Below are 16,644 nucleotides of genomic sequence, written 5' to 3' on the forward strand. Positions count from 1 at the left end.
TAACCAAGACACACACACACACACACACACAAACAGTAGTAGTGTGTGAAGGTACAGAGGTTTCTCAGCCTGCTGGCGTGTCAGATCTTTTTGAGCTATATGGCGTGAGAAGTCAGCAACCAATCTGAGATTCAACTTGAGCTGTGTGCCTGGAGTCTCATTCACTGTAACAAAGACATGTATGCACACATCAACACACACACACACACACACACACACACACACACACACACAGCCTCAGGTCATCCATGTCTTTGCCAGTCAAAGCAGAATGCTCCTTTAAGCAGTCAGCAAGCGGGAGAAAGACACCAAGACATGCAACCCTTTTCATGTCCTTCATTCTTTCTTTGTATCAGGTTTTTCACTCTGTCACATCACATATAGTTTATAAAATAAACTATAGTCTATCTCTCCCTCTGAAATTTTCCCCCATGAAAATAGCCAAGAAATACAAATCTATTCATTCATTAACTATACCCGCTTATCCTTGAGGGTTGTCGGCGAGATAGTCAGTCCCAGCTGACATTGGGCGGAGGCAGGGTACACCCTATGAAGCTCAGTCGTTGCATCATTCTGCAGTAGAGGGTGTGAGCGTCTGTATTAAAGCCAGGTTTAAAAGCCTGTTGACACCAGTCTGTGGATACTACAGATACTGTAATCATTCTCTACCCTCTGTGTTGCACTGTAAATTAAATCTTTTGCAAGCCAAGACGTAGCAGGAGGAGTTTCGATGAGCTTCAGTAATAGCCAGTCATGTCACCTTGCTTTCAAGGGCAGATGATATTTCATTACATAGAAAACAGTTTTGTTTGTGCAGTTAATGCAATGTCTACCGTTAGTTGGAGTACAAGAAAACAGGTTTCCATTATTCCATAGTGCCTGTGTCTTTATGTGGTTAAATAGGTTTCATTCAGTTTTGGACAGAGTGGACAGCTTCTGTAGGTCACACACATTGTTTATGGAAAGGAAGTTCAGCCCTCAGATGCATTTGTTTTATATGACAAATTGTCTGTGTACTATAAAAATGCATTCATTAAAGTCAATACAAACCATGTTAAATCAAAGATGAATGCCACTAGTGGCCAGAAGATATAAACATGAGGTAACTGTTTTAATCACTAGTGTTCTAAAGCCTGTTACACCAGCTATGTCTAACTTAACCTAGTTATTAATTAAATTAGTACTAAGTTGTGATTTATGTATTACTAAAATAAAAGCGGTTGCATCACAGAGATAAGTTACAACGTAGCTCTTAGTAACAACTAAATAGTTACACTTGCCCCAGGGTAGGTGTAAATTATAAAATGTCACAGAGTTACGCTCATTAATTGTAAAACAGACGTTTTTCTGCCCCACAACATCATTTTTCCTTCATGGCATGTAATTTTACAACACAGTAATCCAGTAGAGACCTAATTTATTGATATAATATTTCAATATTGATTTAGCTTTCTACGATGTGCTACGATGCCAAGTGGCTCAGGGCAGCCAGAAAGCTAATATGCACTATAACCATGATGACGGAACTCTATCTATTGATTGACCGCCTTTGATATGACTTTACGTCCAAACTAGTGAGATTTTGACCCAAGTGATCGTGGTGGAACAAATTTTTGTAGCTGTTTAGTTACAAACTAACTCATAGTTACTAAACATCTTGTGTCGATGTTACACAATAACTTAAGAGGGAACATACATACAGCCAGTGCAACCCAGTGCTGCACTAAGCACTATGCTCACACTAGCCAGTGAGTGAGGAAGAAATCCTTTGATTTGACATGGTTGGCACTGACTTTAATGGAAGAGAGCTATAGTATCTCTGTTGGAATAAATCGGTAGATAGCCATGCATGCTCCATCAGGGCTACACAAGTCCATGTTCCATTTTGAAATGGAAACCACGCCCACCAGACTCTTTATATTTAGCAATATAGTCTCGTCCTGACTTTCAAATCTAGTAGTAGAGCAACAGGAACCTCAGTGGTTAAAACTGTCACTTCACTTAAAATAACTCAAATTCTGGAATAATTGCTGTAGATTAAATTTTATTTCATGAATAATTTTTTGAACCTCACAAATCCAAATTGTAAATCAAGTTTCAAATGAAATTCATATTTAATTTCAGAATTTGTGACTGTCCCGATCACGAACTCGGTTTCTTTTGTTGCTGGAAATTATGTTTATGGAATTGATCCATAAAGACTGTGATATGTGCAAATCATTTTGAAGGATGCGTCTCCATCTTCTTTGCATTCATTATATGTGCAAATGCATTGCCTCTAAAATTTGCTTAACAGTTGATACTCTGTTTTTTTACTTGACATTGGTCAGATACAGCTGAAGCTTGACATTAGCATCACTTGTTTCTGTCAGTGACTGTCAGTCCAGCTGTGAGACAGCACTGAAGGAATGAAGCATTACAAGATGATGATAGAAAAAAATGTAAAGTAAGTAAAGTTTATTTAATATAGCACCTTTCACAGATCAAAGTCACAAAGGGCTTTACAAGAGTAAAATATTAGAAGTAAGAAAAGTAAAGAAGCAACAATAGAAATAACAAGGACATTAATAATCAAACAATAAAACATAAGCAACAACATCATAAAAAACAGTAAATAATCAGACAAGAAAACATAAGCAGTAACGGACCTAAAAAACACGCAAGATTGCACACATTAGACAGCACAAGGCGAGGCAAAATAAGCCTCGGCTGTATTTTAAAGGCGTCAGCAGGGACAGCTAAACTTAAAGAGGTCATATTATGTTTTTTGGCTTTTCCTTCTCCTTTATTAGGTTATATATCTTTTTTATGCATGTAATAGGTTTGCAAAGTGAAAAAGTCCACCCCAAAGGGAGTTACCATCTCTTACAGAAAACACTGCTTCTGGACTGCCAGAAAACAGCTCAATTGTGGTCCAGTCTTTACTTCCGTGAACTATCTGCGTCACTTTGTAACACACGCCCTTAGAAACGCTGGTGGAGAAACACACTGAGCAGCAGCAAACACAGTGAGAAGTAAAAATCTTTCATGCATCAGTTGATCAAATAGGAAACCGAGATTTCTGAGATTCGACTGTATTGCTGAGGAAAGGGACGCACTACGCTGAGCAACCTTGGAAGCTAAAATATGAAGCTGAATTAAGAACCTCAAATAAGAACCTCAGTCTTGTGTTGAGCTGTAACAAGGAAGAAAAATGGAGGCCTGCTGGACTGGGACAAAAAATCGTCTCTGTCATTTTTGGCCTAGGCGGCCCACCAAAATGTGAAAATGTCTTTATTTATATAAAGGGAAGCACAAAATTCAGGTGACAATTCAGAATATAAAAATACAATAGAATATAATGCAATAGTCAGTAGCATATTACTTTTTTTGGACAACGCAGAGGTTTCTTCTATATTTACATTGCATTGCAGGCTGATTGTGCAAATAAATCTTTCTCATAGCATTTTCATTTGTTAATGAAAATTTTTTGGTGCAAGCTATTTTTCTGAACATTATTAACAAATGCTTTCAAAAAGTGGTGACTACATGTCCCCAGCGTCCCCAGTGTCCCCAGTGTCCCCAGTGTAAAGGACCCTCCCTCCCTTCTCCATCCATACACGTTGAGCAACTCCATGCTTACCGCTTCACCTCCACTCTCCTCCTGCTCTCTCTCCCCCTCGGCCCTGTCGCTTTGTCACTCTGCTCCGCTAACACACGCCTCCTCCTCTGCCTGGCAGTGGCCACGGCTCTCCTTTACTCCTTCAAGTGCCTGTACCTGCACTACCTCGGGTACTGCAGCAGATGTTGAAGCTACTGCAGCCCCGGTATCAAACATATCGGGTATTTTGCGCATTTGGCAGCAGCCGTCTGAAGAACGCAAGCAACAGCGAGCAGAGGGGGTGAGGGCCAGTAAGAGATGTCATTGGGCCAGCACGATGTCAGTAAAGCAAATTACCCAATTGCCCTAAATAATTTCCGTTGCACCGGCCCCAAAGGTGCGTCAGCCCACCGGGCATTTTCCCGGTATGCCAGATTACATGAATGAACCGCAGAGATGAAAAGGAAACAGGAAGGAGTTCAGACAAAATAGAGGAGAGAAAAGGATAAACAGTCTCCTATCTTTGTAGTGGACATCAAAAATTCTAAACAATGAAAGTGGACATGAATTCCTTCTGCTGTAGTTTGTAGTTTGTGTCACAGGGAGAATGAATGAAAGTGAAAACTGTGTGTGGGAAAGAGACCTTTTTTTGGGACAGATGAAGTCCATTTCTGCTGGAAGCTGAAATTCATAAACATCTGTGACAGGCGGGTGTGCAGCAGACTGCTCTGCTGTTGCTGGAACATCATCTCAGAGCTTTAATCTGCATCTCCACAGGGACGTTCACCAACACAGTGAGCCGACGGCAGGCACCAGATGAAACCCGCCGTCGCAATCACAACATTAAACCAGAAAAAACAGACTCATATCGTTCAAACAGCCAGTAAAGGTGCTCTGTGATTCTGCTTTTCTTTATTTTAGCTTGACATGAGCTTTCAGCATCCATCACTGCCTTCAAAATGATCAAACCAAACTTTGAAGTAAGCCACAGTGTGAAGAAACATTGCTGATGATGACTTTGACAACCGGTGTATTTTTAAAATCTCTTCTTTGTGCACCAGCTCATTGTGAAGAAGTTTCTGCTTCTGCTCTGAACCACAGACATGTCAGTCATACAGGAAGCTGCTGCTTTTAAACAGCAATGTATTCATGTATACTGGTCTATGGTAGAATATAGGGTTGTGACGATACACTTAGCTCATGAGGCGAGACATTGGGTTCACTAGAATGAGAGGAGTAGATTTTTTAACATAGTTTTTATGAAATATTCAATGACGATGTATATGTCTGGAAAAATAGTCTTTTATTTGAATGAATATCACAAATGTGCATTTTGAAATATTGCGTACATATTGTTCGTGCCACTCTGTCACTGTTTATTGTTTCCATCGGCTACCCAAAATGCTGCCACACAAACGATTTAAAAGTGGAGGTGGCGTGTTCTATGCTAATTTCACCCTGGCACTCAACACGTTACGCTGATATCGTGAGACTACTTTTCACCTCGACGAGAAATATTATCATGTTTTAATATCACACCCTACCTAATGTAGCTTTTATTTTATATCCTGACATCAGTTGATGTCATCTAATCTCATTTCAGGTCACCTTCTTATTATCTCATTTCATAACACCACACACCATCATTTTACGTAATCTAATCTCATCTCAAATCTCACATGTCATCTCGCTTCACCCAGTCTCTTCTCACTTTTCCAAATCTGGCCTCATCCATCTTGTATCCTTGTTTGCATCATTTCATTTCATCGTCGCATTTCATCTAAAACCACTTCATCTCACCTTGTCTCATTTTGCCTCCTCTCGTCTCACTTTGACATCTTGTCTCACCTCCTCTCATTTCATCTCATTTTGTCTCATCTCACTTTCTCTCCTCCTTGCATCCACCCTTATCTAATATAATTAGAAAATATAATTAACCTCTTCACCTTATCTTACCTCATCTCTTCTTGTCTCATCACAACTTTTATCGCCTCATGTCATCACCTCTCATTCCAGTTAATCTCATTTTATCTCACATCATCTTATTTCGCCACTTCTCACTTAAGTCACTTGCACCTCATCTCACCTCATCTAATCTTGTCTCATTGCATCATAACACCACACCTAATTACACATCACCTGATTTAATTTAATATCACCCTCTCTCACCTAAAATCACCCCACTCTCATCTCACTCCCCATCAACATCTCACATTACGTCACTTTATTGCGTTTTATCTTTTCTCATCACTTTATCTCCTCGTCTCACCTCGTCTGAAGTCATCTCATCTCACCTAAGATTGCCATGAGCCATCTTATTGAATGTCACATCACCTCATCTAATCTCACCTCATCTCATTTGACCTCCTTTCATCTCACCTCGTCTTGTCTCCTGTCATTTCATATCTCATCTTATTTCATCTCACCTCACCGAAGATCACTCCCCCATACCTCAACTTCCCCTCATGTCCTTTCACATCACTCTCATTTTATGTTTTCTCCTGTCACCCATTTCATCTAATCTTATTTCATCTTTTACGTCTAATCTCTTGTCACAATCACCTTTAGCTTTCAATTGTTAAATATAAATATTCTTCCGCACCGGTTGTTTAATAATCTGAAAGTAGAGAAATTCTCAAAATGGCAGAAATTAGTATCTGATAGTTTTACCTGATTACTGCTTCCAAAGAAAAGAGAGACGGCTAATGAGAAGTCATAAGGAAGAGGAGATAAAATGATAGGCCAATAAACATGTGAAGGCAGAAACATGCCTCAGTTCATGTTCGTGCTGACTTACAGAGTCCTCCTTCATGAGAAATCCTGGCAGTGCGGTCTGTTGACATTCAGATCACGTTCCACTGCACATCTCCCAATTCCACCAAGAATCCACAGCAGCCATGTTGCTGCCCACAAAGCCATGCAGTGGAAGTCACAGCTTTTCAGGTTTCACTGAAAAATACTGAGATTTATTAAAAAGAAGCAGCTCGGTTAAACTCGTTTTCATTCAGTCCCTGTGCACCCAGAAGTTGCTGCATATAAACACTGTTTACTGAAGTTAAAGTTAATGAGGATTTGTGGTGACGAGCTCAGCTCAGAAAATCCACCGGTATTAGAAAGGGAAGATAAACACGAGCTGCTCATTACACTTAACACAGTTACACAACAGAACTGCAAAATGTGTGTATAAAATTTCATTTTCACCCAGTTTAAAAACATTTTTAAACAAAAAGTAAGGAGCTCTAAAGACAAAGCCCTCCTGCTCTGCCCCCTTGAAAGCGCCTGGCTCAACTGAGAAATCTTTTTGTTTTTATTGTCTTTATATGGAGAATGAATGAGCAGTTAAATGTGAGTCACTGCTGGAAAATGACAGACACAGCCCTGGAATCAATAACTCACAGATATTGTTTGATCTTCAGGGAGCAGAGGATTGTAAGAGATGTTTCTGCAGAGGGACAAGAAGAGAAGCATCAGACAGATTTCTTAATTAACTGGAAAAAACAATTAGCTTAATGAATCTCAGTGATTCCACTTGTTTGATTGTTGGTTGTCAGAGTACAGGGCTGCAACTAATCAGTCATTTTCAATATATATTCGTATATGTTTTTTTATTCTTGATTTCCAAATGGTCTTCAGTATCTTCAAGTGAGCGAGCTGATCAGATGGTATTGTGTTGACATGGAGCATTTTGGCTCTGGTGGAGCAGCAGATTGTGTGTTCAGCAGGGAGGGTTCAGGTCAGTTCAGGCTGCCATGGACTCATCAGTACCACAGACAACACACACCAGTGGTTCCCAGCCTGGGAGTCGGGACCAACACAAGGCACCGCAGGATAAACCTGAAGGGTCGCGACATGATTGACAGGGGGAGAAATCCCCAGAAAACATCCTTTTTATCTTTTTATTTATTTATTTTAATTTTAGCTCCTCAAGCATGTAATAATGTTCAAAAAAACACAAAAATATTTTCTCTGTGTTTGCAAATGATCACAACCAGTGGAAAAATAGAACTGGTGACAAGGGGTCGTTTTAAAGGCTGACAAGCTAAAAAAAGGTTGGGGAACAACTGCTTCCAGTGAAACCTTGGAAACGACACAACGACTTACAGCTGTTTATAATTCACTTTTTAATCATGGGAATTCTTTTTCCAATCTGTGTGGCTACACCTGAATGCACCATTAGTCTGACCTTTTAGTCTTTCAACTGAATCTCCAGACAGAAAGGAGGAAATAATGAACACAAAAATACATAATTTGTCTGAGTGGAACAAATCTTTGTTGGTGATTCGCCCAAATAAATACTGTTTATAGAAATACTGCAGTCTTTCATGGTAACAAACGTAGGTCATGTTGCACAACTACTGTTTGTAGAAATCTGTAAAAAATCTTGACTTTTCATAACTATAGTGCATCTTCTGCCCTCACTGCATATAGGTGCACAGCTGTGCAGCGTGCTAATCACACTTCCTCTATTGTGCAGGAACATCCATTTGAACCTGTAGTACCTTCATCCTTCATGCTTCTGTATAACTGCTGCTGCTACATGATGATGTTACGACGTTATGATATCCTGGGACCCAAGATAAAAGAATTTAGTGTATCTCAGGGGTAGACGTGATCCCTGAATTCATAAGAGATTAACTGTAAAAAAATACTTCAAAGGGAAACCTTTTGAATTTCAACACTTAAAGTTACAACACACACAGTGCTTAATAATCCAATGATCCAAGTTTTGTAAAAAGTCTGCCTTATTAAGATCATATTTCAGGAGGTCTCTCGAATCTTCCTTATCTTTTTTGAGATGTTATGATTTTATCTATATACTGTACATACAGTATACATATTGTGTAGCAATTATTTCCTCTTGTCTTTCATTCACACACCTGAAACTCATTTATGTCTTGAGTTTGAATTTGACTTCGACAACCTGAAGAAGGCCCTATTTTTAACCTTTGTTTATAAAGCAAAGATGCACTTTTTTTAGAAATGTTTTCTGTACGTGAATATTAATGTCTTGTGTTCATGTCTGCAGGTCTGTCTGGTAACCCCGTTGATTTGGAGAAACGTCACGCGTTGTATGGCCAGAACTTCATCCCCCCCAAGAAGGCTAAGACGTTCCTGCAGCTGGTGTGGGAGGCTCTGCAGGACGTCACGCTTATAATCCTGGAAATCGCTGCCATCATCTCTCTGGGCCTGTCCTTCTACCATCCACCAGGGGGTGACAGTGAAGGTCAGTGCAGTGATAGTCTGAACTGAGTTTACATGCTACGATTAAAATGCACATTGGGTGTTTTTAAGCCGATCCAGTATTTTTAGACAATATATATTTTAATTTCATCAGTCAAGGTTTCAGTATTTCTCCACCAGAATTTCATTACTGAAAACACCTCTTAGACCTTCATGTTGAGGAAATAAAATGGCCCTGTGCAAAGATGCTTATCTTAAATTATTAGATAAATATGTTTTTATTCTACAAAATGTAATAATTATCCTAGGATTGAATATACAAAAGAAAACCGAAAAGTAACGTTTACGTCGAAGCATTCTGTTTCGAAACATTGTTGCTAAAACTAGTATTAAAATTAAAATGATTTCAAGCTTTAAGGTTGTACATTTTTAGTTTGACATAGCTGACCTGTTTGGACCTATTTACCTGATGAAAGTGATTCAAATTCAATGTGTCATCGTCTTCTCGCAGCATGTGGCCAGGTTGCAGGCGGTGTCGAGGACGAGGGTGAGTCCCAGGCTGGGTGGATCGAGGGTGCCGCTATCCTGTTCTCGGTCATCATTGTGGTCCTGGTGACGGCCTTCAATGATTGGTCTAAGGAGAAGCAGTTCCGCGGGCTGCAAAGTCGCATCGAGCAGGAACAAAAGTTCACTGTCATCCGTAAAGGCCAGGTCATCCAGATCCCTGTGGCTGAGATTGTGGTGGGAGACATTGCTCAGATCAAATACGGTAGGAGACCACAGACACCAGACTGTGATGTTAATAACTGCCTCATTAGTTTAAAGGCAGACTTAAACATGACTGGATGGTTCCTGCTTTTTGTCCTTTTTTAAGATATTTTTAAGCCTTGAGAGTTTTACTTAAACCCCTCAGGCTCATTCGCTCTAGTTCAGGCACAGAAAATTCACAAAGCGTTTCTTTATGAACCTGTCAAACAGGAAAGGACCTTCCCTGGACTGTTGACACAAAGCTGGAAGTGTACTATTGTTTAAAACATAATTGCTGCATGCTGGCACATTTAGATTTCCCTTCACTGGAACTAAGAACCCTAGACCAAACCAGGGAAAATGGAGCCAGACCAAAAATACACTTAAGTATGTGGACAGGGCTGTCCTATTGGTCATATAGGGTATGGTTGATGGGAAATCTTCCCATACACAGAAAGTGATGCATCATAATTAAATGTTTAAGGAGGATGAAAGAAAATATAAATACATGCTAAAAACATTACCCCTAAGAATTTTACATGCTCCTTTGTCTTTTTTTTGTTAAACTTTCATCTCAAAGCATCACTGAATGGGTGACTGAGAGTGCTGTCGATTCCTAGGATCTGTTATACTTTAAAATTCCAGTTATTTCTATTTTAGTATTTTACAATAAAATCCGTCCTAGCATTAATAAGAGAGCTAAACAGTATGTGCTCAGCAGTTGGGTTGAAGTGTTTAATGTAATGTTTTGGTGTTCAGCCTTTGTCAGAGCAAATACATGCAAATGAAATGCACACTATGACCTCTGTGCCTGCAGGAGACCTGCTGCCTGCTGATGGGATCCTGATCCAAGGCAACGACCTGAAGATCGATGAGAGCTCTTTGACAGGAGAGTCCGATCAGGTTCGCAAGTCTCTGGAGAAGGACCCCATGCTGCTGTCCGGTGAGTGCCTGCTCACAGTGCCATGACACTAGTGATATTTACTACCCTTAAACAAACACTTTCATTTTGATTCTTGTCTGAAAGGAAAATCCTCTGAAGCACAATGTGGAATCAGATCTTGTTTTATAATCAGTGTGCATTATGTCCAAATCAGACCAGACCAGGTGTTAGGACAAATGATCAATCAAATCAATTGATCAAGTGTTATTTGTATAGCACCTTTCATACAGGTTGTGTTGTGCAGTGCAGAGTGCTCTACTGGTAACTGACAACCTAATAATAAGACAGTACAAATATATAGCATCCATGCATATTGCTTGGAGACGCATGGAAAATCATGTTTCAAATAAACGGTAAAGCAATTGCTAATACATTACCAATACATATGGAAAAATATATCAAATCACTTAAACATATGAACACTATGTTTATGTCACTTAGTGCACAAAAAAGAGCAAGGGCAAGTCCTGGAGAAACAAACTTTGTGATCAACTTGTCAATTTCTTTTGTTTTGTTGTTTGTTCTTTTAAATCACATTAAACGTTAGATTAAATGTAAGAGGAAACATTTTTCTGCCATTACACCGATAATCTGTCTGTACCAAAGATGTTGATGGACATTTCAATCTCTAACATAAAAATTTGTAGAGCTAAGTGAAAGAGGCAAAAGTCAACATGAAAGGTATTTCGGAAGATTCTTTGTGTTTGTGTCTTCATAATGTAGCCTCTATTTATGACTGGTTTATGAACCAGTCATGGTGCTGAAATATAGGTGACATTCAGACAGGGGAGGTAACTTAATAAGCTTTACAGCTTTATTTTTAATCAATCTACTAGCATGTAATTTGTATGGAGAGTGTGATACAAAATCTAATAGCGGGTGTGTCCCACGAAAAGCATGAAATTTGGTTTCTTTCTCTGAGCCTCAGAATCTATAACTAATATGTTTGGAGTATCGTTGTTGAGTTTTGTGACATCCAGGCAATTATTTCTAAAATTTATATCTAAAAACACCAACAATTAGTCCCGTGTCATCAGGAGACCCAGCCATATAAAGCTGTGAGTCATCAGCATAGAAAGATATGCGTTGTCTCCTGACGACACCACCAACAGGCTACATACTGTAAGATTTAAAAGTAGTGGCCCAAAGATTGATCCTTGGGGAACTCTACAGGTTTATAATATCAGCAAACTGTAACACCAGTGAAGTAAAACACAAAGTGTGTTTCAAGTCTTTATAATTCTGTGATGCAGCTGAAGAAAATATTAGACAGAAATGATAGTAACACAGTGACAGTTAAATACCAAGTTCCAGTTGTGACTTCTGTTTCTTCTTTTTTTTTTTAAATCTTTCCTCAGGGACCCATGTAATGGAAGGATCAGGTCGGATGGTGGTGTCAGCCGTCGGCCTCAACTCTCAGACCGGCATCATCTTTACTCTTCTGGGCGCCAGCGAGAACGAAGAAGAGAAGAAGGTCAAGAAAAGTAAGACACGAGACAAAGCCTGTCACACACGTCTCAAAAGTCACAGCTCATGTTGAAGTGTTGAAGGTCATACGACATGTGTGAAGTGCTGGAAGGGAAGTTCGGCTAGAAAGACGACTATCGCTCTGTCAGCTTCTGAATATTTCTACTCTACTGTTTGAACAGTGCAGATTGGAAATATTTGCACGTTTTTATCAGCTGGTGTTGATTTGAAGTTTCTCTTGTCCTACAAGCCAACTCTGTCAGCAGATAGAGTTCATCCAGTCTGAGCTGATAACAGCAGGGCTGTTTGAAGGGTTTAACTACAATAATTTAACATTAGTGAGCTTCAATCAGATTACAAAAGCATCATCAGTGAATAAATGAGACCATGGATGAGTTCACCTGTAGTGATCCACAACTGACATGCAATTTAAGTATCTGACCAAAAGGGATGTGCACAACAGCAAAGTTCACAAGTTTACTTCTATTTTCACAGTTTTCGAAACCCCTCCCCAGGTGAGAATGCTGTAGTTGTACCTGGGACCTGTTAGCTTGAGCTGTAGTCTGTTTTGCATGATGATGCTGAGTTGTTGTAAATGTTTAATGTGGCCATTAAATGCATATTTAAGAACGTTTTACAGAATCAGTTGGAAACATTAAAAAAAGTCAACTGAAATCAAGAGAGTTTTCAAGTAACTCAGAGAATTTGACGTTCCTTATTTTGGTAGCTAGAGCTGATCATTTTTATCAGTTAAAAATGACTGGCAGTTTTTATCAGTGATTTTGTTTTTTCTTGAAAATGAGAGGCTGCTTTTGTTTACTTCTGCCTAAAATTAAGGACATAAAAAATTTAACATTATTTTAAAGGTTATTCATCCACTGTTATTGTAAATGGAATAATTGCTAGTTGCTAGGTGTAGCAACAGCAATAATTGTTGTAAACAATGAATCATTGTGACCATTTCAGTCAATGCTTTGCATTTCCACACAGACCTTAAAAAGGACCTTCAGACCTTCCACACAGACCTGTGGACAGACAAAACATGAGTTTGATTGGTCACTTGAATAAACACTTCATCATGGTCTCATTTATTCATGGTAGTTTATGTACACTGGACTGTGGTATTGATTTGACAGTGATTAATGTTGGTTAAAAATGTGAAACACACCTTCCTCTGTTTACATACTGTTGCTTTTCAAAGTGGAACCCTTCAAAAGCCAAAGTCCAGACGATCCTCCTACTATCACAGAGCAGTTTGAAGAACACCAACAGGCTTCTGCAGTCGGTCTCTATTGCTTATGATTTGCTTGTGATCATGCTAACCCCCTTTTACTCATGTCTTTTTCTTTAGTTTTTTTTTGTCTGATCATTTGTTTTATTGGCTAAAGTTTGAGTTTGTCAGGCATTCATTGTGAACTGGCTGAATGTACCAGCTCAGCAGAGAGAGACGCTGAGGTTTACATTTCGGCATCCAGTCACTGATTTTAAAAACACAAACCAGTAATGAATTCCTAATGAGGAGAACCACAAGAGATTCAAATGAAATTAAAACTGAAAATGAGCAGAAGATGAGGGCATTTAGATTAATTTCATACTGTCTGTACTTCTGCGCTTGTGAGGGCCCTCATTGACAAAATAGATCCCCTAACCGTAAGCCTAATCTATACCTCATTCTAACCATAATCCTAAAACCAAACCTGAACCCTCAAAATACCCTTTAAATAAGTAAGAAATCTTACTGGAAGTAAGGAGTGCCCTCCCTTTTAAAATGGTCCACACCTACCAAGTCTAAAACTTTAATGGGTCCTTACAAATTACAAGCACTGTTGTGTGGCTGCATCAACTCCCTCTACACACAATCTTACAAGCATAGGAGTAAACACAGAGTGCACGCATAAACACATGCTTGCAGAAGTGCACAAGTTCAGTCTCTGTCTTCAATCACAACCCACCAGCTGAATAACAAAGACGTGTGTGTGTGTGCATTCATGTTGACCTTGCCACACCTCCTTTAACAATAAAAGCGGAGAGCTTCATATTAGGGCAACAGGAAGTTAATGTCCCTGAGGAGGGAATGCACATGACCTGCATCTGTCACATATCTGATCAAGATATAACAGCTGACAAGGATCAATAACAGATGTTAAGATTTGCATGTTCATATGCAAACAGCCATGAAGATCAGAGTTCAGCCTGAACAACCTGAACCAGTCCGCACAGTTGACCAGTCAGCACCCTCTTCCCCAAATAATAGTCCAGGTTAGAACCATTGTTAGGAGTTGGGTCAAATAAAATCAAACCTTGACCTCACAAAATTCTATTTATTGGCTGCCTTAACGAGAAAGTGGACAGTAGAGAGAAGACAGGAAATGAAATGAGGGCAATATGGGGAACGACATGCAGCAACGGTCCCCCGCCAGACTGGAACTGGGGACGTTGCAATTCATGATCAGCATCCAATAACAAAAACTTGTTAACCCTTCAGACTGACAACCAATAGCATTAGGGAATGTCATTCTTTCTTTTTGCAAGTATTTGGTCATAAACTAAAGTTTTTTTCAAAAAATGTTTGACCTGATGAAAAACCATCATTTCACCAAAATTATTACAAGTGACTATTGTGATTATTTTGTTTGATCAATCAAGTAAATTAGAGTACAGATTAGATTAAACATTATTGTCAGTGCACAGATGAGGCACCAGTACAATGAAACACAATTTAGCATTAAACTACAAACGGTATTAAGTGCATATAGATAAATGATGAAGATGAAAGAATATTTAAATGAACAATAAAATACACGGTGTACAAAACCAATATACTATATAAACAATAAGGTAGTATGTAAAACTGATTGTGTATGTACACAAAGTATTATGATATATCAAAACAATAAAGTATATTTGTTTAATACATCATTGTTTAACGTTCAAGTGAATTTCTCAAAATTTTTATTTTGATCACTGAACTACCAGTAAATTAAGTCTGCTGTCAAACATTGTGGCTGTTGGTTCTCTGCAGAAGGAAGTCGTGCGTCTCTCTACTCTGATTGGTCCATTCCTGCCCACAACACACACACGACACACACACACCTGTGGGTTTCTGTCAGTTTGAACTTTGTGTTCGCCCTCAGTTTGATTTGATCTTATTTTTCCTTTGAGCCATCTTATCAGCATTCCGCCCTCTCTCTCTGTCCGAACAGGTAAAAAACAAGGACCCCCCGAAAATCGCAACAAAGGTAACCCCTCCATTCATCCATCTGTCCCTCTCTGTCCCTCCATCTTCCCTGTTACTCACCCCCTCCTCACCCTCCACCTAGCGGCAGGAGGGGAGTGTCCAGTCCATCTCTCTCTCTCTCTCTGCTGTATAAAGGGGACGTTCTCTCGCCTTGCTTTACCTGTAAAAGGGTGCAACTCTCAACCTTCAGGTCTTTGACAGCCAATAACAGCGTCCACAATTGTCATACTCACTATCATATGGTGACAGTGGAATTATATTTGTGCCTTAAACTCTGAGAGTGAGCACAGAAAAGAGTCTGTGCAACCACATGAATTATATTTTGTAGAGAATTTATCACTCAAAGACCAATTTACCAGTTTTAATCATTTGCTTTTGTACTGAGCTAGTTGGCTAACTTTATGATTACTGGCTACACGGCCAAGACATTATAATCATTAATGTAGTTCAAGTAAAAAATTACTTTTAACGTTGCCTCTGAATTTAAAATAGATCACAATCTTAAGAAATTATTATTAAGAATTAATAATATTTGCTGTGCTACATTTAATTTTAAAAGCATGCTATAAGGTGAGTTAGAGCTGAAATGATTTTGTCAATTAATCAATAGTCAATTGCTGTGATTGAATTTATCATTAGCCATTTTCATAATAATTTTTTAAGCTAATATTCCAAACTTAATTGGTTTCAGCTCCTCACATGTGAATATTTGCTGGCTTTCTTTGTCAAGGCTTTGGGAAATTGTGATTGACAGTGTCTCTATTTTCTGAAATTTTGTAGAATTAATGATTAATCACCATCAAAATGACTAATTGATAATGAAAATAATCATTAGTTGCAGCCCTGGGCCCACACTCATTGCCAGCACTTGTGTTGCTGAGTTAAAATATTTGAGGCACAGATGAGTTCAGTTTTTTAAAATTATTTAAAAATTATTATAATTCCTTGGCTGTGTAACAGACAACGATCAAGTTAGCCAGCTAGCTTAATTATCAGCTTTTTATCTGGCTGACATTTGCTAGCTAACTACCAAGAGAACTAGTCTGCAAGTTAATAAAATACACATTAACTTCCGAGCAGAATTTAATAAACCTTTAATAAACAAACAAGATATCCAAATAAAACCGTTTAAACTGCTTAGGTTGGGCGAGCCTGCAGGGAGACTGAGAGAGAGCAAATGAGTAAAGTGAAAGTGGTTATCATTGTACCCTATATCCCATCAACCTCAAAACCCTCCGCCCCCCAAGAACCAGACCGTTTGTAAATTTATGTACAGCCAGACATCTATACGAAAGTAAATCTATATAAATGCATTCATAGAAATAGGTGTACGTTACACATGGAAAATGGAGGCTACAGAAAAAATAACAAATAAAGAAGGAAGCAAAAACCAAAACCAAACACAATTGGGATTACAAAGTTGTGTTGGTAGCTGCCATGGCATAGAATTTTCTGGTGGACCCTCTAATGGTATGTCAGATTTTTTCT

The 16,644-nt window shown here is 38.9% G+C and overlaps 1 protein-coding gene across 3 annotated transcripts in view; it reads left to right on the plus strand.

Moving 5' to 3' along the window:
- The window catches only part of LOC123956836 (plasma membrane calcium-transporting ATPase 1-like), a 121,382-nt gene that overhangs the window by 72,570 nt on the left and 32,168 nt on the right, over positions 1 to 16,644 (plus strand). For all 3 annotated transcript variants that reach the window (XM_046029305.1, XM_046029306.1, XM_046029307.1), the window contains exons 3-7: positions 8,607 to 8,804; positions 9,273 to 9,530; positions 10,326 to 10,451; positions 11,810 to 11,935; positions 15,122 to 15,157. In XM_046029305.1, coding sequence (XP_045885261.1) covers positions 8,607 to 8,804; positions 9,273 to 9,530; positions 10,326 to 10,451; positions 11,810 to 11,935; positions 15,122 to 15,157 — 744 coding nt within the window. The remainder of the gene's footprint in view (positions 1 to 8,606; positions 8,805 to 9,272; positions 9,531 to 10,325; positions 10,452 to 11,809; positions 11,936 to 15,121; positions 15,158 to 16,644) is intronic.

Source organism: Micropterus dolomieu, linkage group LG18, assembly GCF_021292245.1.
Source record: "Micropterus dolomieu isolate WLL.071019.BEF.003 ecotype Adirondacks linkage group LG18, ASM2129224v1, whole genome shotgun sequence".
Classification (NCBI taxonomy): domain Eukaryota; kingdom Metazoa; phylum Chordata; class Actinopteri; order Centrarchiformes; family Centrarchidae; genus Micropterus; species Micropterus dolomieu.